The 24808-nt window shown below is 41.0% G+C and overlaps 2 protein-coding genes across 4 annotated transcripts in view; one reads left to right on the top strand and one right to left on the bottom strand.

Moving 5' to 3' along the window:
* Nucleotides 1–22033, top strand: part of ssh2a (slingshot protein phosphatase 2a) — a 34307-nt gene extending 12274 nt beyond the window's left edge. For 2 of the 3 annotated variants that reach the window (XM_086081027.1, XM_086081028.1), the window contains exons 3-15: nucleotides 11250–11362; nucleotides 11766–11830; nucleotides 12603–12724; nucleotides 12806–12871; nucleotides 12949–13014; nucleotides 13292–13486; nucleotides 15674–15767; nucleotides 16084–16212; nucleotides 16378–16424; nucleotides 16945–17091; nucleotides 17180–17380; nucleotides 17457–18327; nucleotides 19342–22033. In XM_086081027.1, coding sequence (XP_085937153.1) covers nucleotides 11250–11362; nucleotides 11766–11830; nucleotides 12603–12724; nucleotides 12806–12871; nucleotides 12949–13014; nucleotides 13292–13486; nucleotides 15674–15767; nucleotides 16084–16212; nucleotides 16378–16424; nucleotides 16945–17091; nucleotides 17180–17380; nucleotides 17457–18327; nucleotides 19342–20640 — 3415 coding nt within the window. In that variant the 3' untranslated portion in view covers nucleotides 20641–22033. Of the gene's footprint in view, nucleotides 1–1113; nucleotides 1617–11249; nucleotides 11363–11765; nucleotides 11831–12602; nucleotides 12725–12805; nucleotides 12872–12948; nucleotides 13015–13291; nucleotides 13487–15673; nucleotides 15768–16083; nucleotides 16213–16377; nucleotides 16425–16944; nucleotides 17092–17179; nucleotides 17381–17456; nucleotides 18328–19341 lie in introns of those variants that run through there. The other variant, XM_086081026.1, reaches the window with a different exon arrangement.
* A 719-nt stretch (nucleotides 22034–22752) lies between these two features.
* Nucleotides 22753–24808, bottom strand: part of ankrd13b (ankyrin repeat domain 13B) — a 45868-nt gene continuing 43812 nt past the window's right edge. Inside the window, exon 15 of the mRNA XM_086080894.1 lies at nucleotides 22753–24636. Within this exon, the coding sequence (XP_085937020.1) occupies nucleotides 24432–24636 (205 nt within the window). The 3' untranslated portion in view covers nucleotides 22753–24431. The remainder of the gene's footprint in view (nucleotides 24637–24808) is intronic.

Here is a 24808-nt window from a genome sequence, read left to right as displayed (position 1 = left end):
GTTTGTCCATTCATCTTCGTTTAATATGCTGTAGAGGTGCAATAATTAATCAATTATCAAATTAATGGATAATTATTTTTGAAAGTCAAATGATATTTAATTAAATTTAACTTTATCCAAATGTTCCAAATTTCAGCTTCTTTATCCAGAGTATGTACTCCTCAATGAAAGCAGACTAATGACCTTTGTGTTGAATCAAAATAAAACAAAATTGGCTTTTTTGCCCATTTTGTGACGTTACAGACCAAACCATCAACTGAATCATAGTTAATATTTGTTTAGGATTTGTCTGGATTGTCAATTTGAAATATTGTCTTGTTTTTTTAAGAGATGGATGGGAATTAAAACATGTTTTTAAAATCGAATTAATTGACAGACTTTTCAATTATTAAAATAACCATTACGTGCAGCCCTATATAGTACTTTTATGTGAGTATGCAAGAGGGGGAAAATTCCGAAATTATATGTCCTTACTCTGGAACCCAAGTTAACTAGTTAGGTTACAACTTTTCCTTCAATTACTAACTGCCAACACCAATCAAGCCAATTAAGCCCATTGTATTTGTATGTGTATGTAATAATGGCTTATAAAAAAAAAAAACGTTGTTTTTTTTTGTTTGTTTTGTATTAGTGGGTCTTATATTCCAGTGTTTCCAAATAGACTGACATTTACACTACAACTTTGACCCCTAAATAGTTTGTCTTTTTTAGGTTAATTAGGGTCCCATCTGGCTATTAGGAGTTCCAAGACTCATGCCATTGGACTGAGAGTATTATTTATAGCTAACCCTGCGGTGGCTGGACAGTCGAACACAAGAGCCAGTAAATACTTGGATAAACGCAGGCCCAGGCAGAGAAGAGCATGTAAACAGTGTGATCAGCTGCTTTGAATGGATGCAGAAGTGTCTTTCTCATAGCTTGTCATTCCTCCCTCGTGCTCTCATTGGCTCCCCAGTTGGGCCCGCCTACCTTGTGCTGTCATTGGCTCCCTATTTCGCGGCCAGCCTTCTTCGTATCACAATTGGCTCCCCATCTTGTCGTCCCGCCTGCTTCTTACTCATTGGCTGCCCTCGTAGGGCCAGCCCAGAGCACATGCCTCGCGATTCTCGCTCTTGAGACTGGAATGAGGTGAAATCTGTCAGTGGACTCAGTACTGTACTGTACAAACCGGTCGTTGTAGCACATCTTAATGGAAAAACATAATGTTTTGGAAAACAGAACGACAGCGTTTACAAACCAAGATTTTGACAATACTGAGTCATAGTATTGTGTGCCCATCTCGGTCGTCCCTTTAGTCAGACGAGGGAGGGAAACAAACTTCGCATCTACTTCAGCTGGCATTCGTGGTTCGGAGCTTGTCTCTCTTTTTTTTTTTTTTTTTTTGGGACATGGCGCAGCGGACGCGTGGGGCAGCGCAGTAAAAGTTTTGCCTCTTCCGGAGAGCACCTTACACCCGCTGCTTCCCTCCTGCCTGGGCTCCACTAACCTGCCGACATGACCCTCGGCGCGGTGTCCGGCGAGTCGTCGGTGGTCAGCTTCTGCTCATGTTGCGGGGCCAAAATGGTTCCTTACTTCAGCGACGACGCCTTGGTGTCAAATAATGAAATCAACCAACTGTAAGTGCTTTCTTACTATAGTTGGGAATCACGTTTCTTCCTTGTCCTACAAATCAATCATACAATTTTAGTGTATATACGTAAATACACAGCCAAGATACTTTGTGTATGTGTTCATATTTGGGGATTGTGACATTTGTAAATGGTTTGCAATGTACTGCTAAATGTACTTCCTCTTACTCATCGTCGTCATTATCACTGCTGTTTGACCTTATTCAGACATACAGTTTGACTGTACAGAGCACGCGTCGTTTTAGCCTTTCACAGGTCCATACATGTCACTTCACCTGAGATTATTGGGGAATTTGCCTACGGTGTAATGCACAATACTTTATTTGTAGATAAATAGTACCTTTTTTAATGTATTTTTTGTAAAACCCAAATTCGTTTAAAAAAAAAATCGTTCCACATATTTACCATCTGTTTTAGCCTGTTTAACATGTAGTTTAGACCAGAATTTAATAACAATATGGAACAAGACATGTTGTAATTAATTTGTTGGACTATATGAAGCGGTTCACATATTTGTTGCATGCTGAAAATATTCTTGTGCGTGCAAGTGTTGAATTATTTTTCTTCTTCTTTGGCAAGCAGTTTGCTAATCAATAATTTTATTTAAGGAGCAACTTTCAAATTTTGAGGCAATTTTTTTTGCAGTTTAATAATCCGTGTCCATATTTTTTTTTTAAATATAGTTTTTAAAACATGCTCACATTATGAACACAAACCATTATTATGCATTCTAAGGGCTCCCAGATTATTACCAGAGCAAATTACTCTCTTCCCTCCACCATGTGGGAAATAAAATTGTTGCTAACATAAAGACCACAGTTGGCGTTGGCACTGTTCTTCTTCTTTTTAATAGTTGAACTTGAACATTTGGAAAAGTTACAAAATACACTATTTTAATATTTTATTGGTAACACTGAAGACAATGTGTTGCTCTTGTTCACTTAGGCTGCTGAGGCGCAAGCACATCAAAACACAAGCAGCGCATACTTGACATTTTATTTTGACTTAATAAAGGCTGCAAGGGCTGATCAGAGTCTGTGGATGGACCAGATGTGGCCCGTTGGCCGTACTTTGCCCAAATGTGCTGTAGCTTTTTAAGTTCATCCATGAGGTTGGTGGGTCAGGGGAAAACTATGAGCACCAAACAACAACATCTAGTGCTCATTTGAGAACCACAGCAAAATTGTTACAGTATGGACACCCTAACCTAACTATTCAATGTACTCTACTTCTACAGGGCATTATAGTATTAGCATACAAATTCTGACATAATCAATAATGCCTTGTTGGCTTGTTGAGATTGATACTGTCAGAGCTGTATTAATTTATGTGTTTGTAGTGGAAGGGAATTGTACTTAAACATATTTTGGCTACCTTATTTAAATGCATAAGAAGGCAAAATAGGAAGTCATGAATGCATGCCCAAAGGGGATAGTTTAAAAGCTCCTCTGTCTACTCTTAACTAATGTGGACCAGATACAATTTGTGAACGTGAAAAAGGGTTGGAGAAAAACTTGAATAGTTGATTCATGAGTGATTAAATCAACTTTATCCACTTTTCCAGTAAATCAATTAATGCGTCTTCACTGTCTGTGTTTTGTTGAGTGTTTCATAACATTCCTGTTCAGTCAGCAGTTCGCAGAGCTTTGCGTGAGAAATTGCCTTCTGTCATGGGTTTGGGGAAGTCAAGGGCAGCTCGAGTTTTGATTGCAGTGTTTTTTTTCACTGCTCTTACGCATGAATGCACTTTGACTTTATTGGGTAACAACTCAAGTGAGAGGGAGAGACTGAATGCAGTGTATAAGTTCATGTTCAAATTGCTTTCTATCGATAAATGCTTCTTACGGGTTTAGTCCTCAAATCTCCGTTTAATATACAGTGCTGCTCAAAAGTTTGTGAACCTCTTGAGCAATTTGAATTTTCCAATTGTTTCAACCTGATTTTGTTGTTCAATGTGAACCATTACATTTTATATGAAATAACAAGTGTAGGTTTAGCATTTCAATGCATTGTTCTTCTTTTTTTTTTTTTTATCAATTGTGTAGTCAAAACTAAATTAAAAATAGTTTTTGGTCAATTCATGTAGGGGCAAAAGTAAGTGAACCCTGAGCTGCATTGCTTAAAACAAGCTGTCAAGTAGGATCAGGTAGGACAAATTGGTAGCTAAACTAACCACTCAAATGGACCAATGACATGAGAGGTTTAGCAAAGAAATTTTGCATCACTGACTGAAACAGAGACAAAACCATGTCACTTTAGTCTTACCCAGGTGAACCCATACAGGTTAGTCATTTTGAAAGGAAGAGAAATCTCAGGGGACCTCAGGAAGTGGGTAGTGACAGCACATCTGTTTGGGGAAAGCTATAAAGTCATCTAAACAAAATTGAGCTTCATCATTCCACTGTGAAGCAGATCATCTGCAACTATAGAACACTGGAAATTACTACAATCCTGCCTAGAAGTGGATGACATTCTAAATTATCAGCAAGCATGCATGCTTCAAAAATCAGAAGAAAAGTCAATCGACAAGGCTCTTAATGGAAGGCTTGCTAGGTAGAAGCCTCTGCTCAGAAAAAAGCTGCCCATCTCAACTTTGCCGGCGAGTACCTGGATAAATCTGAAGCTTTTTGGAAGTCCCTCCTGTAGACAGATGAGTCCAGAATTGAACTGTTTGGTCACAACTAATGTTTGGTGAAAAGTCAACACTGCATACCAGCAAAAGAGCCTTCACCATAGAGTGAAGCATGGGGGTGAGTATTAAATTCTGGGCTGGCTTTTCATCCTCACGACCTGGACGACTCCACATAAGCCAGGGAATCACAAATTCAGAGGAATATTGTGAAATCCTGGATCATAACCTGAAGCCGTCCTTTGTGAAGTTACAGCCTGGTAGACGATGGATCATGCAACATGACAATAATCCAAAGCATTCCAGTAATACAACTAAGGAATGTCTGAAGAACAACAAGATTCATGTTCTGTATGTGCCCAGTTAAAATCATGACTTAAATTCTTTCAAAATACTGTGGCGGGCAGTTTATGGTAGATGCCCATCCAACCTCACTCAACTGGCTGCATTTTGCAAGGAAGAGTGGCAAAAATTCCCCCAAATTAGACTGATAAATCACCCAAAAAAAGTGTTTGGATGAAGTTGTCATTGCAAAAGGAGGTACAATGTCCAATTAAGTGAGAGGTCCACATATTTTTTGCACCCATGAAATCTGAGTTTTTCTTAAATCAACAACTTTTGTTCAAGAATGAATGACAATATTAAGATTATTTTTGTTAAAGTCCATTATTTTCAATGTCAGCATTGTAGATTTGGGTGTGACAACATTTAATAAGGTTATTTTAATATTTCATACAAAAAAATCTGACCATGCCTGCAGGGTTCACAGACTTTTGAGCAGCACTGTATGTTCAGTAACTTAAAGAGTGGGCCTATATAGTATGAAATGTCTTACAAAACCACAATTGGACACAGGTGAAGCACTCCTTTTTGCTCTCCAAATAAAACAGAATTACACACTGAGGTGTCAAACAAATGGATGTACAAATCACCACTTGGCTTGTATATGTTTGTAGGTAGATGCTCTGTATCTAAACTCAAGTCTCTATTGTTGATGAGATGCAGTTTCTCACAGAAGTACACCGTTGACATTTTTGTAGTATCTTCTCCAGGTTTCTTCCTTTTTTCCCCCAAATATGTTTGTGGGTTTCCTTGCCCAGTTTGGGGGTTTAAACCAGGTAATGTCGCCAATCTTTATCAATTGTGGGCCAGTGAAACCATTTGACTCTTTTGTGATTACTATCTTAATCAGTTTTTCAAATTGAGACTGTAACCTATACTAATTGTGACATCTCTGCAGCTTATGGATTGCTTGCAATATCCGATAAAAGGCAATGAGAATTAGATTTAAATTTGGTGCTGTTGTGTTTGTAGGTTTTTGACTCATTAATTGTACGTAAGTACATGTTGCTACATGCCCACTCAAAGTCAGGAAGAAAAAAAACTGACGGCAAGAATGTCCAGCATCTAAAACTTTGCATCAGCTGCCAATCTCAGAGGCATTTCGGAATAAACTATTTTAAGTTAAACAAGGGTTCTAAACGATTACTGTACTCTGTTGCTAAAATAGCTGTTGAATAATTTATTGATCGCTTAGTAATTAAAGGTAAGCTTTAATTTCCCTAATATGAGGAGTACTTAAATAGACATTTATAATTTTATTTGAATGTAAGATTCAACCGAGTTTTTTTTTTTTTTAAGATTTCAGAATGTTTTTGTTGCATGCAGAAATAACATGTGTTCTCTGTAGCAGTTCAATGATTTAATAAATGCAGCACAGTATTTTATATATATATATATATATATATATATATATATATATATATATATATATATATATATATATATATATATATATATATATATATATAAAAAATTACTCTGGTAAAAACAGTAACGAGTGTAATGAGACTATGGAGAGAAAAGGGTAATTGGGCCAAATTTTGACTTTTTCATTTGAGGGTGAACTCACTTTTGTTGCCAGTGGTTTACACATGAATCTTCTGTGTGTTGGGTTATTTTGAGAGGAACGTAAATTTATAGTTAGGCAATCTTTACACTAACTACTTCTACATTGTCATTACTTCAGTGTTGAAGAAAATTCCTTCCCCAGAATGTTCCCACAGAGCATAGAATTGTTACCAAATGTAATAAAATAAATACATTTTCAGGAGGAATTTAAGGGTCTGGTTAAAACTTTGATTGTTTTATTTCATTACAGGGGACATAATGGAAAATTGATGTTTTCATCACTTGTAAGCAAACAGTTGGGTCTTTGGAGTTTTTGTCCACTCATCCTTTGTACACGACCATGTAAATGTTTAGTGAGCTTCCTATTTCCGAAAATGTGTTTGTGAGCGAGCCTTTCTTAATTTTACCTCACTGTGACATCGCAGTGCGGCAAATTCACATAATACCACCCCAACAGTTTCCCTGCCCAGCTTGGTTGGGCAAAGGTCTGCAATTTTGAAAAAGATGCACTTGCTCAAATGGTTAGCTCAATTGTGCAGTGTGGGGAGCAGAGATTGTTGGCGATGTGTCAGTTGCATTTGCCACATACATTACTTGTAATAAGTATATGTTATTGCAATACAATTCTCCATATAGCATATAAACAAAAGCATCTGCATTAGTTGCTAAAAATGTTATCTTTAGAGTGACCTGGTTTCCAACTTTTAGTTATCAGTCGTTTTCACCTTTGTCTAGCAATCTGCAGTCAGACTGGAATTAAACTTAACGTTGGTGTTGTGCAGATGGACAACAGAATGAGCCTCAAATCGTCGGACACCTCCATTTGTTGGCAATGCCTAATGAACTTCACTGCCCCTCATCTTAAAGCACATTTTTTCACAGTGACCCCTTCAAGCAGCAAGGTTACCTATGTCCATGCACTTTCCCACGGGGTGCATGCCTTATGAGTCGTGCCCTGCATTGAGCACAGTCCTAAATTTATCCCACCTCACAGTGACTAATATGGGCACAGGCTGGTTGGGGCGGGGTGGTCACTTACTGTATCTGCCGGCTATGTAGAGTGGTCCTTACATAGTGATGATTGTGTCTCTGACTGATGGACTTCTACCCTGACTCTCTTCTTCAATGGCTGAAAATCAACCCTGTTCACTTAGATTGGCTCTTCCTACTTTATCCAGCCTCCTTAGTAGCCTTTTCACCTCCCATGTCAAGTCTGTTTTATTTATAGAAAAACAATTTACAACAGAATGTATCTTAAGATAGTAAAAAAAAAATAATAATCATTGTGGAGTTGCCATCTGCCTCGACTGGTTGGTTATAGAGAGCCAGAGCAGAGGAACAGGGGGCAGGAAGTGAGAGACAACTCAATATTTAATTAATCCATTACTCATTTTCCAACTTTTACTTCTACATACTGTTAGCTTCTGCAAGCCAATTATACTGATTGTCTCACCATTTTGAATTCAACCAAATTATGATTGTGTGTTAAGTACATGTTGTCAGGTAGGACTGAGTTGTTTGTCATTCGTAATTTCAACATAAGAAATGGCAGTTTAGGCCTAGGGCGTATGTGCTGCATACATCATACATAGGCACCTCTATAGGTTCTAATAGCATTAGACTCCACACAGTCGCTCATTTGCATATGCAGGCAACCTGTTTGAACTTCTGCAGCGTGCAGTTGTCATCAAGAACCCACAAAAGATTTGTATGTACAGTAACTGACTGACACTGACTGAATGCCATCTATCAATAGCTGACACTTTTAAAGGACTGGTCTGTTTTTAGCTACCGTCCTTAACATACAACCTCTCCAATTCTCAAGCTAAGGTTCCATTCGATGAGCAGATTTGAAAGTGTGTGATTGTGCACGTGCATAGCCTTCCGTTTACAACTCTCAGTGACGGTTGTATTACTGATGACAGTATACTGTAGCACACCTTTACAAGGTCATTGCTGTGAAATTGAATATAAAGACCAAATTGAAAAAGTAGAAGATGTGGGAAATGCGGAATAGAGGATGTGATGAAGGGGGAGTGAAAGGAAACAGCTGGGTCAAGGGTGGCTAGGTTGTGGGAAATGAGCACTGCACATTGTCGTTTTGTGTTTTTCTTTCTTGTGCTTCTTGCCTGTCCGTCGCAGTTGCATGCTACACATCCGTGGGCTCAGCAAAACTCGGGAAGGAAGATTGAATGGCTGGAGGAATGCAGAGATTAAGTTACTGAGGAAAAACAGGGAAGCTGTATTGTTTTGCACAAAAGGAAGAGTTTGAAACAGACCAAATCAAGAACCCTTCAAACTCTGCACATGAGGCTCCGTGAGTGTAGAGTAGAAACAAGAAAACATCATTTATAATGAAAAGCGTTAGTAGTTGGTGCCTTCTAAGAGTTTGTCTTTTCATATTGACACATTAGTGAGTTTGTGTGTTTCAGCATGTTTCAGGTTTCAGTTGCTCATCTTCATTTATAACCCCAGAGGGGATGAAACTGCCCTTATTGAGCTCAGTGGAACAGGTTTGCCAAGTATCTCTGTATTGTCCGTATGATCTATTTTTCCTACCATGAGCCACAAAATCAGTTTCTCGCATAATCTAACATCCATTGCGCAAGAGCTCTACCAAAAGTAATTAAAATGTTTTGCCCCATTATGTTCTAACATCATAAAATAAATAGCTGTCAGGACTGATGTGGTGCAAACAACAACTGCAACTTAAAAAAAGAGGAAAAGAATGTTACTTCTCCAGTAAGTGTCATTTAAAACTAATGTATATTGTTTGTGTTTGTTTTTTGTAAATATTCGCTCATTTTTTATTTTAACACGTTATGAAAAAGATGGAACGGGACATATTTACCACTGTTGCATCACCTTTTCTTTAAACGTCACCTTTTCTTTAAACAATGCTTAATAAACTTTTTGGGAAGTGATGGTGTTTTTTTTTTTTTTTTACCATTCCTGCTTGATGTACAACTACAACAGTTTTGGGGTCTCTGTTGCCGTATTTTGCACTTCATAATGTGCCAGACAGGTTTAATACTCACATTCTTAACAAAGCCACACTGTTGTAAGATGTGTGACTGTGGCTTGGCAGTTGGCATTGTCTTGATAAAATACCCAGGGACGTCCCTGAAACAGACGTTACTTGGATGGCAGCATGTGGTGCTCCAAAACCTGTATGCACCTTTCAGTATCGATATCGCATTCACAGATGTGCAACATGGCCACGAACACTCCCCCATGCCATCACATATGCTGCCTATGGAACTTGATGCTGATTTAAAAAAAAAAAAGAACCGGATGGACGTTTTTTTTCTTCTTTGTCACAGAGGACATGACGTCCATGATTTCCATGAACAGTTTGAAATGTGGACTCGTCAGACCACAGCAGACTTTTCCACTTTGCGTCTTTGCTGGGTTTTCATTCATTGTTAGTGAATGTCATTCTTTACCCTGAACAATTAAAAACACATGAAGCCTAATCTTAAATTTAACAATAAAGTGATTTAATTTTATAGATCTTATCTAATTAAATGTTTAGATCATTGTGCTATTAGCCTATAGAATTATCTCCATTTTTTTTTTAAATTTTGGGGGAATCACCAGAACCAGATCAGACCTCATTAAAATATACCAGATGTCATACTCTACTAGGTTGGTTATATTGTGTATAACACTGCTTTTATACATTGTTTCTTGAGATTTTTAAATTAGTATAAGCAACATTGGAGACTGGCATTGGAACCACCACGGCCTTGTCACATTCTGTTGTTCCTTGCTTCTCTGCCCATAAAACCTAATGCCTTTGTGTGTCATGAAAAGCATTATGATGATTAAAGTATCATGTTGTTTGTCTTATTAATATTGTGTGGCCATTGGTGGAATCTGTACATTTTTGTTTTTCTTTGTTGTATTACATTTCAGAACAGTTTTTGACATCTTGGCTTTTAAAAGAACCACCATATGATCGTATATCAGTGAGCATAATGCAACCTGGCGGACGGCTTTGTTGTTTTGGCAGGGTTACCAGGACCAAATAGAAACATGTATTTTCTGCTTTGATCCTGACCAGATAGTCATGTTTTTAGTGTTAATACAGCCTAAAATAACAACAGAATTTATTTTGACTTTGGATCCCTGCTGGCTGGTGGCATGAGTTGCAGTTGCGGCCATTCTGCAAAGCTGTACGCTTTTCTTATGGTGTGCAAATTGCGATTACGCGTTTGATCACATGGTTGTTGTTATACAAGTGCCACCTGAATGCTGGAGGGCTGTCACCTGCTGTGTCGCCATATTTAAGGATGGTTGCTGCTCCCTTGAATGTCATTCCACAAAGTCATTGGTCTCAGAATCTCTAAGGTCCGTGCACCACGTGGTGTCTCTAAACAAAAAACCCAGTGCCTCACACGTCCACGCTACAACGGCTGAGGATAGTGCATCCCTCGTGTTTGGGCTCCCAAAAAACGAACTACACTTTTATAATGTGTCATGCTCAATGCAGTGACCTCAGTCACGCTTAATACGATTAAGTGTTCTAAAGGGGAACAGAATATCACCTTTGGTCCAGAGATTTGGGTGCTGTCCAACGCTTATCCCTATCAAACATTGCAGAGGAGGGGGGGCAGGCTCCATCTTCCCCCTCAGACCCTCTGTCCCCTCCCAGTCCCGCCATCCCTCTTTGCTCGCAGCTGCTACAGTGAATGCGTTCAGTGTGTGTAATCCAGCTGTGTGGAGGAGCACAGAACATTGTGTTCCGAGTTCACATTTGGGCTTGTTTTTGTTCTGATTTGGGGTGCCTCCTACCAAGACAGCTTGAGTCGGGAACTGTGACAATGACATAATCCTATGACCACACCACTTATACTGGTGAGATAAATTCAATGGCATAAGGTAATTATACAGTTAAGTTTAATTAGATATCTTGGCTGTCTTTATTGAGCACTCTTATCTTACGGGTTGAATATTTAAAAACAAAAATTTTAGCAGCAGATATTAAAATGGGTGACACAATTTTTAGCTTGTTAAATGGAGAAATGTGTGTATGTAGTGCTTGAGGTGTAAGAACTATTTTATTTATCTCCTTACAGTATCAGCGAGAGCTTCCTCACAGTAAAAGGTGCGGCCCTTTTCCTCCCAAGAGGTAATAGTCCCACGCCAAACTCTGCACCTCATATCAGCCAGCGCTGGAACAAGCACACAGGTAAAACATATACTCCATGTACACAGCATGAACCATTATATATAGGCATCTCCTTCTCTTTAGCTCTCAGCCTTTTTCAGAACCTCTGGTGTTAGCAGCGGGGTTTTCCCAGTGATGTTTTATGGAATCTGTTTGCTGCTTTAAGATGAAAATCCATCTGGTACATAACATTCATGACATTTGTGTAGCCTGTGGTGAGACTGTAAATATAAAAAAAAGTTTCTAAAAATGGCACACCATGTTTTTAAACAAAGAAAGCTCCATGCTGTATTTAGAGATGGACAAAATGAAGACAGTGTAGCCGAAACTTGCCCAAGGCGAAATGACACGGTATCTTGGTTCTAATGTTAACGTTAAACTGCCAAGATTGTCCAAACCGAGACTAAATGCGATTTTTTTCTAGGGGATCTCCAGAAACATCTTCAGACTATGTTCACTGTTCTGCGGCCAGAGGACACAATCCGACTGGTGAGTAACACTCAGACACACTGACACACTTTCCTGCAACACCTGCAACGAGGCAAACAAGCGGGACAATGGAGTAGAACTCTATTGACATGATTTGAAGCATGTTGGGCATGTGTTTATATATGTGCATACAGTTTGTGTGTGTGTGCACTTACTGGTGTATGCTGCTGCTTATCGTGGACAGGTTTGATTACCAGGCACTGCCCCAATACCAGTTTCAAGCCCGGACAAAAAATTTGAAGGATTATGTCAGCAAGGTAGTCCAGAGTAAAAAACTCTGTAAAACAAATCACGCGAGTGACTCGCTGTGCCGACAACTGTTGGGATAAGCCCTATGTCAGAACAACGTATATCGCTTGTGTTTGGCCGAAACCTATTGGCAACGTAACAGGATTTTCCAAAAAATGTCAGTCTGTCAAATTGCTGAGTCTGGTTGTCCACTTGAAAATGGTTTACTCTTCGACAATGCAATGTTCGTTGAACAAACTTGCTGATTTTGAGGTACAAGGATTTCACCCGATGCCAGTGATATGTATTTTTGTACATACACGCACAGTATATACTCAACACATTCAAATATGTATTTTGATAAGGTGATTTTATTTGAACAGCTAATATACTTAATTGAAGAGATCAAAAACAATTTCTAACCAATTTGATCATCTGGAAAAATATTTTTTAAGATAGTTTCTATATTCCTACCTACAATCATTATGCTTCATTTCTCATTTTGGATTTTTCTTTCTTATTCCCCCCTTCCCTGATCTGTCAGGCTGTGCGTCTGGAGAGTTCTTATGCTCAGGTAACCCGCTACATGGTGGTGGTCTCCACCAATGGTAGACAGGACACAGAAGAATCCATCGTTCTTGGTATGGACTTCTATTCCTCTGACAGGTTAGTACCACAATAGCAACAGACTCATAATACTGTACAGTTCCTATTAAATTACACAAAAATGTTGAATCTCCCCACTAGCTGCTGCACAGTGGGCCTTGTTCTACCTCTGTGGAGTGACACTCTTATCCATTTGGATGGAGATGGGTACGTCCTGATTTATACCCATATCTGTAAGTTGTCTGTTTTTTCTGAAAATGTACCTCTTTTCTTTGCCTTTGCAGAGGTTTCAGCGTGTCAACTGTGAATCGAGTTCATGTTTTTAAGCCCGTCTCAGTCCAGGCAATGTGGTAAGCATCGCAATAATTACTTGCTGCTCAGTAATTTTTTTAAGCATCACAATAATTACCTGCAGCTACAAAAAAATAATATGCAAACTGCGTGTGGTTTCATGCCTTAATTTCTTTTTCTTGTTAGTTCAGAAATTTGTAGTGTTACACACTTTCCACCTGCTACTCTGTAGTCGGCCACACTTAGTCACTACATCTCCCTTGTAAGATGCTACCTAACGAACTTTTTAAAAAGCTCTATAATGATTGGAAATTTTCGTTTTTGTTGCCCCATCAGGTCAGCTCTTCAGTCACTCCACAAAGCGTGCGACGTTGCCCGCGGCCACAATTACTACCCAGGCAGCCTGTTCCTGACATGGGTCAGCTATTATCAGAGCAGGATCTCCTCCAACCAGTTCTGCATCAACGAGTGGAACGCCATGCAGGATGTTGAGTCGCATCGTGCCAATTCACCTGTTCTCTTCACAGATTTGTAAGTAGAGGAGGAGCTCTAAAGATTTTGATGTGATTATCATGAAACTGTTACGGCTTTCCAACTACATCAAATAATGTTTATTTTTTCCCCACTGGGCGTTACATGTACAAACGGTGTTCAGAAAATAAATGTACTACAGTCAGAAAACATACAATTTGAAACAGACCTCTCACGTGTATGTTTACTGAAAAACACCGACAGAGATAACATGTGCTCAGTCAGACCATCACATCTCAGAGCATTGCCCAACTACTATCACGTTTAGAAGTTGCTTCATTTTCCACAAAACTCTGAGAGAGAGATAGAGAGAGAGCGTGTCAACATGCTTGTTGTAACCTTAGGGTAATGGACAGGCGACAGATGAATATCAAATAAATTGACACGTGAGCTTAACTATATACTGTATGTAAACACGTGCTCATTGGCACACTTTATGACAACATTGTCAACAGCCCCATAAGGAAGCACTGGAAATTAACGGGAATGACTATCGGGATTTATGGTTTTACTAATACCAAGGAAATTCCCCTCTATTCTGCCTTGTCATGTAGTCATGTGCCTCTCGCTAGATATTTGGATCGTGTTTGTGTTTCTCACTGACATTTTTAGCTGTCTTGAGTTACATTTGGAACAGTAGAGTCCAGACGCATAGATAAGTAGAGCAACACTGGACAGACATAAACAGGTGGCAGGCAAATACTAGCACACATTAGATGGCAGCGGAAGATTTAAATAGAACTCTTCTATTCAGGCAGAAGGTGAGGCACCGGAAAAAAAGTCAATGTAACTATCCCAAAAAATAAATAAATAAATAAATAAATAAATAGAAGGAAATTATAGGCACAAGCTGCCCTCCTGGGAGCATAAACTCGTCAACCTTTCCCAGCAAGGGGTGTGTTTGTTTTGGAGTGGACTTTTAATAAGGTAGCCAGCCGTGTTTTATGAGCACTAAACACACACACAAACGCACACATCAATCTGTATTTATCTTCCCCGCATAAGGTGACTCAGTTTATTGCTTGTTGACAATGAAGGTTATAATGTCTTCTTTGTCTTTTTAACCACTATGTGATATTAGGAAGAATATTTTATTTTCTTGTTTTCATATCGCTTTAAAGAGGAGGTAAAGCCAAACATTTTCTTTATAATATGTTGTATGAGCCCCTACTAGTCTACATTGTGTTAAAATAATAGTTTAAAAAAAATCCTCTCAGGAGGTGGCCATTTTGCCACTTGCTGTCTACTGATAGTGACATCACATTTACTCAGGAAACGACCAATCAACGACCCAGCTTCAGAAAACAAGCGAGCTGTGATTGTTCATTACCTGAGTCCTCAGAAACTGATTTCATTTTCAGTCAACAAAATGGCCACGTCCTGAGAGGGATAAAAACGGGTAGATGTTGCTGCTAAGCTCAACATCCACACACGAAATATTAATCAGAATACCGTGTTTAGACTAGTAGGGCTGCATAAAACATATTAAATCAAATCTTTGGCTTGACTTCCTCTTTAAGTGAAGTAAACAAAGACAGAGAATGGAATATCTTTCATCATCACCATTCATGGCGTCGTCACACATCTGTCATGCATTTGAAAATGACTTTTTCTGTGGTCAGCTGCCCTCAAGCTGTCTGCAGGCGTGCCAGCGCTTTTTTTGAAGGGTTCAGTCATGACTGTATTCAGTGTCCTTGTTGACAAAGGAGAATAGCCACTCTCAAGCCTGAGGAATTATTGTGTAGGGGTCAAGTACATGTCCTGTAATAAGATAAACAAGCCAGCTGCCTCAGAATTGTGGAGCACGCCCTCAGTTTGACCCAACGCTAAAGAGCAAGTGAGCATTAACATAAAGAAGGAGCTTTGAAGAAGGTAATTAGGCCACTAGTCATCACTCCAAAGGCAAAAAGTGTCCCCCAGCATAAATCTCCAAAACCGTGCCAGGCAAGACAACAGGGGTGTTCTACAAGGGAACTTTGTTGTGTTTCAACCTCAGATTTTCTCTTCCCACTCTAGTTTCGGACAAAGCAGTAATTCTTTTGTGGAATAAGTCATGTCATTGACGCTCAAACAATTCAATGAATAGAAGCCATAACAGGATGTGATGACACTTTTTTTGCTAGTGTATTTTGAGGAGAGTGATTTTTTTTTTCTCTCTCTCCCCAATGTGTGTTTATTTTTGAATAGGCCCACAGAGAGGGAACGCACGGAGAGACTGATCAAGATGCGCCTTAGAGAGATCATGATGCAAAAGGACTTGGAGAATGTTACCTGTAAGGAGGTGAGAAGCGAGATATTGGTGATGAAGTTTTTGTCTACAAATCTATTTCCATCTCAGATTGTGTAAGCTTAAGTAACTAATTTACTAACACAATAATTGAGATGTTTGTTTTCAAGTCGGCTGTAATGTACATACGTACATACATATAATGTAGAACGCATTCAGTGTTTAAAACTGCATTATATTGTGGGAGTATTTTTTGTACAGTATAGCATGTCATTGAAAATGTTGATTTTGAAAGGCAACTCGAAGTTTTGTAACAAATCTGATAAGGTATAATCATTTACAGTATTTTGACCGTATTTAATTTGTATAGATCCGCACAGAGCTGGAGATGCAGATGGTGTGCAATCTGAGGGAGTTTAAGGAGTTCATCGACAATGAGATGATTGTGATTCTTGGACAAATGGACAGCCCCACCGAGATCTTTGAACATGTTTACCTGGTAAGAACCCAAAAAGCTTTTTGTTAGTCTTTTACTACAACTGGCTGCTGTTGCATCATCTTGTAGTTAATGATTAATATGACTTGACTCTGTGTCAAATATGAGTTTATAACACAAGACTAGAAAGCTACATATTAACAAGAGCTGTGCTTCTGCTGTCTTCAGGGCTCTGAGTGGAACGCTTCCAACCTGGAAGAGCTGCAAAACAGCGAGTAAGACATCTGTCCCCCCACAGTTACTCAGAACACACACAAGCTCTGAATTGCAATAAAAACATTCATTCAGTAGATGTTCTTTTTATTCTTAACCTCGGGGGTCTGCAACCTGCGGCTCTTTAGTCCCTCTCCTGGATATCTAAAAAAATGTATAGTAGAAATTAATAATAAATAAAAAAAATAGTAGAAATTAGTATTTTGTTTTTACATATTTTTTATTTTTAGATAAGATATTCTTTAAATTAATTAATTTAGATGAAAGGTTTTGTGGCTCCAGACAATTTTGTTATTTTAATTTTGGCCTAAAATGGCTCTTTTGACAGTAAAGGTTGCCGACCCCAGTCTTACCCCCACATCATTAATTTATTGGAACGGCGATGGAGCAGAAAACTGAAACTCATATTAGCCATTTTTTTGTCACCTATCAACGTTTTGTGGTTGTGCGGCATTAACTAAGCATTGGACAGAAAATCTGACTTGATGACATTTAAAGATGAACTTTCCATCTCTTCTCTAGTGTGCGTTACATCCTCAATGTGACCCGAGAGATAGACAACTTCTTCCCGGGAATGTTTGAGTACCACAACATCAGGGTGTACGACGAGGAGGCCACCAACCTGCTGGAGTACTGGAACGAAACCTACAAGTTCATTACCAAAGCCAAGTAGGCCTTCACACACACAAAAATGCACAATCGTCTGTTTCCCAACAGTTGGTGAATAATTATGGGTGTTTTTTTTTTCTTGTCATAGGAAAGCCGGTGCCAAGTGTCTGGTTCACTGTAAGATGGGCGTGAGCCGCTCGGCCTCGACAGTGATCGCCTACGCCATGAAGGAGTACGGCTGGTCGCTTGAAACCGCCTTTGAATACGTCAAGGAGAGACGAGCCGTCACCAAACCCAATCCTTCCTTTATGAAGCAGCTGGAAGAATATCAGGGAATTCTGCTCGCCAGGTGCGTTTTTTTATTCAAATTCATAAACATAGCTTATAATGGTACTTATGTTTATTTATTTATTTTTTCCTTCCAGCAAACAGAGGCATAATAAACTCTGGCGCTCCCACTCCGATAGCGACCTATCAGATCGCCCGGAACGATTGTGCAAATCCTCATCTCACTCCTTGGGACGCTCCGACTCTCAGAGCAACAACAACAATTCCTCCCCCGCCTTGCATCACTTCCTGGGCGTGGCCGTGCTCCAAGCGCTTGCTTCTGAACCCGATGACTCCACCAAATCGACCTCTGACCTCCGCACGCACTGCAACGACGACTCAATTGAGGAGGCGACTGAAACGGATAACGACAGCTCGCACCCGCCTCCTTCGCCACAGCTGCACAAGGAAGAAGACGCCAACGCTACGGACGCGCTCATCACCGTGCCTGCCGCCATTCCCGATCCTCCCCCCTCGCTCCACATCCTCCCCCCAACCCCCGAAGTCCAGCGTGCGCTCAAGGGTCACGTGACACCGGAGGCCAGCGTAGAGAACAAACCACTGGAACTGTTTCTTCACTTCCCCGAGCAAAGCAGTTCAGAGGAGCTGTCTCCCGTCACAGTCATGTCCTCGGACACGTCCGAACAATCGGCGTCAGATTCTCCGAGTGACAAGCCCAGCCCAGTCAGTGACACCCAGCCCCCCTACGCGCCGCCTTCCTCAACGGGACGCAGCGACGACAACAACAACCCCCCCAGCGACTTTCACGATGACGGCCGCGGTGAAGCGGACGGCTCGTCCAGTCACAGCTCGGACAGCATCGACTTCTTCAGCGCTAGGGAGAAGTTTCTGGGCTTGGCTCACGAGGACAGAACGGAGAAACTATCTGAGCAAAAGACTCCCTCGATGGATGGTGACGACAACAGAAGAAGTGAAGAAGAGGAGGAGAGTGAAAGCGGGACAAGCCAGGTGAAAATCTGTTTTTATTTTCATCTGTCTTTATACTGTACTATATATTTAGAGAAAGAAAATACATATATAAAAAAATCTGATTTTATTTTTTTGCGTCTCCAAACAGTAGTATGGTTTTGAAGTGAAAATAATCCGTTTTTATGTTCATCCTCTCCAAAGAGCAGTAAAGATTGTTTGCACTTCAGGTTTTGTCATCCTCACTTTTAATGTGCCTTATGACATGACCCGTCCAACTTACCACTTGAGAATGCATCAAAATGGGGTCATTGCAACAATACTTTGAAACTTGAATCATGCTCAGCAGAGGGTTTCTCCACTTCTTATTCTTCATTCACTAGGTTATTGCTTGTCCAAAATGTATTTAGTCTAATTTGTTAGAAAATGGGCACAAAAAAATAAAAGTGTTGTGTCTAGAATGAAACTATAAGTATTTAAAAATTTAGTTACCGATACCTAACCTGAGACAAAAAAAATGTGCTTGCTTACGTTCTCACACACACAAAATGTGTCAAGTTGTTATCCTAGAACATTTAATAAACAATAGACAAGGAAGGAAGACAAGAAGCTTAGATTATTTTTACTCGCGAGGGGAACAGACAGAGATGTGCACAGGTTACAATCTCCTACCCGCTCTGAGGCACACTCCGCCGAGTCCTCAGTTTTTTAAATAGGATGTTCCCTAGTTTACACAGATGTTGCTGTTCTAAAGGGGTGGGGTTACACACAGCAGCAACCTTCGAGGATATGAGTCATTGTGCACATAATAATACAGACGTGTCTTCTTCAGTCAAAGTTCAACAGTTCATCCGCAAAGTGTTTCAGCCGCTATCTTGTGACAAGGCACAGTTCCTGCCCTGCAGCTGCAGGAGCATCCTTCCCACGGGGCTATGCTCTCCTCACAGATAACTCCAACTCACATAATTCAAACAAGCTTACACTGCTGAAAAAATGATAATAAGAGTAAATATGGGATAACTTATGTACAAAATGTTTGCTCTTGTCTTTCCGCAGGCTGAAGTTAGCGATGACAAGCTGAGCCCCGACAGTCTTCACCTGCCTCAGCACGACAACGGAATATCAGTCCGCCATATCGTCACTGAGATCGAAGCCATAAGCCACCCGACAGCTTCCTTAACCTCACCTGCCTCCTCCCCTCCGTCGCCCAGCTTTCCATTTCCTCAGGAGGCGCCGGATCTCAAAGCCCCGCCTCGCCCCACGTCCCCCTCGCCGCCGCCGTGCGATCTGCCGGCCGGCTCGGTGCGGCGGGCCACCGAGCAGCTGGAGCAGAAGTTGAGGCAGGAAATGGAGATGGCGGCGGCGCAGCGTTCCCCGCTGCCGTCCCCGTGCAGCGAACACCCACCTGTCCGAACGTTGGAACATTCATGCCGCCCGAAGGACGAGACTGAAGTGGGCGTCTCCGAAACAGCCAACCTCCAAAACGCCGCCATCAGCCAAATGTTTGGTGCTCTACTACATCCTCTAAGCCATATGACGTATGAGCCTCACACAGTTGACTCATCTCTACATACCTCAACTCAAACAGACAATGGGCTCCAAATGAGTCTGGATGGGGTCACAATCGAGGAGTCGAACCCTGATGAGAACCCGGAGTCCCTCTGTGTGCGAGGGAGTTGCGGCTCCAACTGCGCCGCCCAAAAGCGTCTAACACGCGGCAGCCAGGAGCTTGAAAGGATTCGGCAGACGCTGAGAGAACTGCAGGCCTTCCTCCATGACGGTGGCCTGGAGACGCCGGACACGGGGCAGCCTCACATCATGGATTCCGAGCCCCCTGCCGGCTGCACAGCTGCACAGCTGCTCAAACAAGGCTGGAAGAACGACCCGGACCCGGCCGGATGGCACCGAGCCGTCCAGCTGGAGGCTCGCATCCGCCAGGCGGGCCTCACCCCGCCGTCTCTCATGAAGAGGTCGGCCTCCTTGGCTAAACTGGACTGCCTGGAATTGTCAGCAAACGACCTCAGCGACCTCGACCTGAGGCAGCACGCCCGGACGACAGCGGCGCCGCACTCCCAACACTCTTCCCCCGCGTCGCCGTCTCACTCGGACGACACGTGGAAGAAGCAGAAAGTTCTTGCATGGAACAATTGTTCACGTTTGTCCCGTGAAGACCTCTCTTCGTCCCGCTCCCCCGAGAGGAGCGAGCGGGAGGAGCCGGAGGGCGGCGGTAGCGGTTCGCTGGTGACGTCGCCACGGCAACAGGGGAGGGCTCACTCTTCCAGACGTTCTCGGAAAGCCAGCGAGAGAAAGCAGCGCGCCGCCACCGCCGCCACACTGCTGTACAACACCATGTGACCTCACTCGTGCACCACGCGACCTCACTGGAACGCACACAAGTGGACTCGACTCGGCACCGAGTGTGCCATTGGAATGTGTAGCAGGTGTTTGCAATGAGACGACGGCCGCATGTCTGCATGTCAACATGTGAGGAGTTGTTAAGATTTTATGGAACGCCATTAGAGGATTTCTTTAAAATCTTTGTCCATGTACTAGTGCACTCAGTCCTCTCTAGTAGTTCACTAGCAGAACAACTAGGGCACTAGTACACTGTAAAAAATAAAAAAAAATTAACAGGAAGAAAGTAATATTTACTTGTTTTTTTCACCCAGAAATTCTAAGTAAATTTACAAAGAGAATTTTGAGTACATTTAACCATTTAAAATTTTTATTTTTTTAAAGAAGTTACTCAAGCTTTGAGGAACGAACTCATGACCTTCAGTTTGGGAGGCAGCGACTCTATTACCTGAGCCATGCTCTCTTGCTGTTTGCCACTCGACTGCATTGCTGGTGTGTCCAAGATGAGACCAAAAAGTGGTCTCTTGGAAGTACGAGGATTATGCCTGACACCATCAATATAATAACACACTACAGGAGTGGCATGTCTCCCAACCTGAGGGTTGTTGGTTCGGTCCATATCCGCAACCAAGGCATAGTTTTTTAAATATATTTTTTTATAATTAACTGACCAAATATACTCAAAACTCTAATTGTAAAATTTACCTAGATTTTCTGAGTGAAAAAAATGTTGTTTTTTTGTTTTTTACAGTGTATTTATTCCATAGTACATATGGATGTATGATGACCTCCCATAATCAATGATTGAACAAATACTTTAATGGCTTTCCATGGAAGTCAAGATGACCTCACATGCAACTGAAATGAATATCGTGAAATACTCTCACACATTGCACTGAAATGCTCATAGATACTGAAATACATGTTTTCTTTGTGAGAACATTTCAGTAGTGTGTGTGCGTGTGTGAGAGGTAATCCTGAAGTGAGTTCCTAGCAGCCCCCGTGTCAACTACTGGATGTGTTTGAACTGGACTGACAACCTTTCATGCACACAATGAATGAACCACACACTCCATGTCTGTGATTTTTTTTTTATTATTATTATTATAAATGTTCAGTTTGTGTGTGTGTGACCTTCACTGCAAAGTGTATAAACTCCAACAAGAGGGCTTTTTCTCAAAACATGCACTTTACTGTTTTGATCATTTTCTTAATCTCCAAGTATGTTTTGCACTGATGTCAATGGAGGCTCGTTAGCCTCGTAGTTGTTTTTTTTCCACAAATGGACAAATGTCTTTATTCATTTTTTTAATTAAACCAGGGCAAAGCGGAATATGTTCAATATTTGTTTTTATATTCAGCGCTTTAGCAGTTAATAAATACAGTTGGTTTATTTTGACTGGAGTCTGACTTCTCTCTCACGACACTGACATACTCCGACCTCTACTGCCATCTGCTGGAGCGTAAATGCACTTCATCTTGCTCGTCAGGATCGTAAGTGCAGTCTGCGGGTGAACTTCAGCCACGCACGTCTCAGTGGGGGAGTCTGCACTGCTGACATTTTACCTTTTGCTTCATGTGACTAATTAAACACTGATAGAAGCCACCAGGGCCCCCCTCTCTCCTGCTCTCTCACTCAATTATTTAACCAGGAGAGGGTGACATTAAATCTACTTTATTATGAGATACTTTAAAAGACATCACAAGCTCCACTTGGTGTTTTTGTAATTAAATAAAAACATATTTGAGGTGGGAGGGAGTGAGGAGCACCACATGAAAGTGCTTAATTAGAGTTTTGCTAATCAAATCTACATCAGTGGATTACACAAAGTGGATAAATGATTTTAATTAGCAGTTCGTTATGTCTGCCAAGTTGACCTAAAATGTCCGTGATTTCTTTTTATTTGGGCAGACCTGTAAAAATTACTGAACGCTGGGCTGCAGCTCAAGGATGCACTTAATGCTACTCACACTGTTGGCTTTTGGAGCTAATTTTACAACGCTGCGGGATTCCAGCACACAAGGAAGGAACATGGAGCCTTCTCTGTGGAACAAACTGCACAATAAGAAATAAAAACATACACACGCACACATAAAGAGACACACTTATTATAAGACGTTCGTTTATTTGACTAGTATACCCATAAAAACATTTGACGTGATTAAAAAAAAAAGTGTGAATTAAAGAGGAGCAGGATGGTTCTCCTCAAGTTGTGCTGCTATTAGTGATAAAAGTACGACTTCAAATGTATGTATCTGTATCAAAACTGTCGGTCTGTCGTTTCTGTTATTTACATTCAAAAACATCTCATTAGCATTTTGGAGATGAGAATGTTCAAAATGCTCCATATTGGTAGATTATGAGTACAGTTGTATACGCATCAGACATTTCTTTAGGTACCTCTAACGTGGTCCAATGTAAGAGTTGCATCCAAAATTCTGCCTTGACAAAAAAAAAAAAAAAAAGTCATTCCATTCACGTATTTAAATAACTTTCACTCAAAAAACAGTTGGGTCAAAAATAACCCAATTTGGTTAAAAAATAGGCCGATCCACTACTCGGGTCAATTAGAGCCATTTTCTGAGTTGCTTTACACAAAACAACCCCCCAAAATGTTGTCATTTTGTATATTAAAAATAAATAAATAAATACAATTGGGTGATTTTGTACCAAAAAAAACCCAGGGGAGAATATTTTGGGCTAATTGATCCAAGTAGCGGATCAGTCCATTATTAACCCAAATTGGGTTATTTTTGACCCAACTGTTTTTATTTATAAATTGGGTCAAAAATGGAATGAACCACTATTTGGGTCAATTTGACCCAACTCTATCTGATGCTTTGTACAAAACCCCCAAAATTGGGTCATTTTGGGGTGTTTTGTACAAAACAACACATTATGGGTTGAGTTGTTTACCCAAGTAATGGATCGGTCCATTCTTAACCCAAATTAGGTTAATTTTTGACCCAATTTTTTTGTGAGAGACTATAAGCTGGACTGCTTGCCAGTTAATTGCAGGGCACACATAGACAAAGGCGCCCATGCACTCGGCATAAAAACATCTCAATTTTCATGCCGGGGCAAGTTAAGTCTTCCTTTTTTGGCGCATCTGGCAATTTGATAACAGAAAGCAGACAGCGCTTGGTCTAAAAACGGACGCAACTTAATTTCCGTGCCATGGCAAGATTAGGTCTAGCGTGTTAGTGAATTTGGTTTCGGCCGCGCCCATCAGCGCATCGCCATTTAGATAGATAGACTAGATGTTAGACTCGGTCAAACCAGGTCTAACTAGTAGCGCAGGTGGGGGATCTGATAGAGGCGCATATGTACAGATCCGATGCTTCGCGGTCATGTATGGTGTAAAACTGATTTCAAGTAAAGGCAGAATGTTTGACACAGCTCGTGATTGCAGTGCGGTACACTAAATGTAATTGACAAACAAATCAGATCTGTGCTCCTGCAGTTCACTTTGTGCTCCAGCTTGTGAGCCAACCACAATGTAAATACAGTACATTTGGATTTGTGCAAGTAAAAAAAAAAAAAAAAAAAACACACAACTAACTACAGCTCAGCAACTTTTATCATTATTATCATTACTATGGGTCAAAAGTTCAACATTCACATGTCACTTCCACCAGCTGAATTATAGTCGGCCTTTTGTCTAAACAGGTGGTTTTGTTGATTGTAAACTGGCACCATCATCATCATCATCATCATCATCATGAGAGAAAGCACAAGTCATTTTTTGTTCCATCCATTTCCAAATGCGCTTACGACGTTTTCGCCCGTCTCACTTCTCCATGAGCGACAGCTGGATGATGTGCAGCAGCTCTTGCTCTTCCTTGCGTCGCCGCAGCTGCGCTTCCTCCTGCTCCCGGGCCGACATCTCCATGGCGATGCGCAGCTGCTCGTCGTATCTGCAGCTGCTCGACTGCTGCTTCTTGGAAGGGGTGGACGACACGCTGGAGGGGGAGCGAGGCTTCGTTTGCGGGATCCTGGGGACAGACCAGACGAGACAATGCGGAGGGTTTTGTCTACATGAATAGAAGATGAGTTGCTTAAAATGTGGATTGGAGTGTTCTGGGGGGCAAGCGTGTGAGTTGAGGAGTACAAAGTGGAAGTTGTGTGCGAGTCCATCTCGCCGGTTTCCAAACAGGGAAGACAGCA

This window comes from Leptonotus elevatus, chromosome 7, assembly GCF_054856555.1.
Source record: "Leptonotus elevatus isolate MCC_2025b chromosome 7, RoL_Lele_1.0, whole genome shotgun sequence".
Taxonomy (NCBI): domain Eukaryota; kingdom Metazoa; phylum Chordata; class Actinopteri; order Syngnathiformes; family Syngnathidae; genus Leptonotus; species Leptonotus elevatus.
Note: the sequence above shows the minus strand (reverse complement) of the source record. Positions and strands in the feature narration are given on the sequence as shown.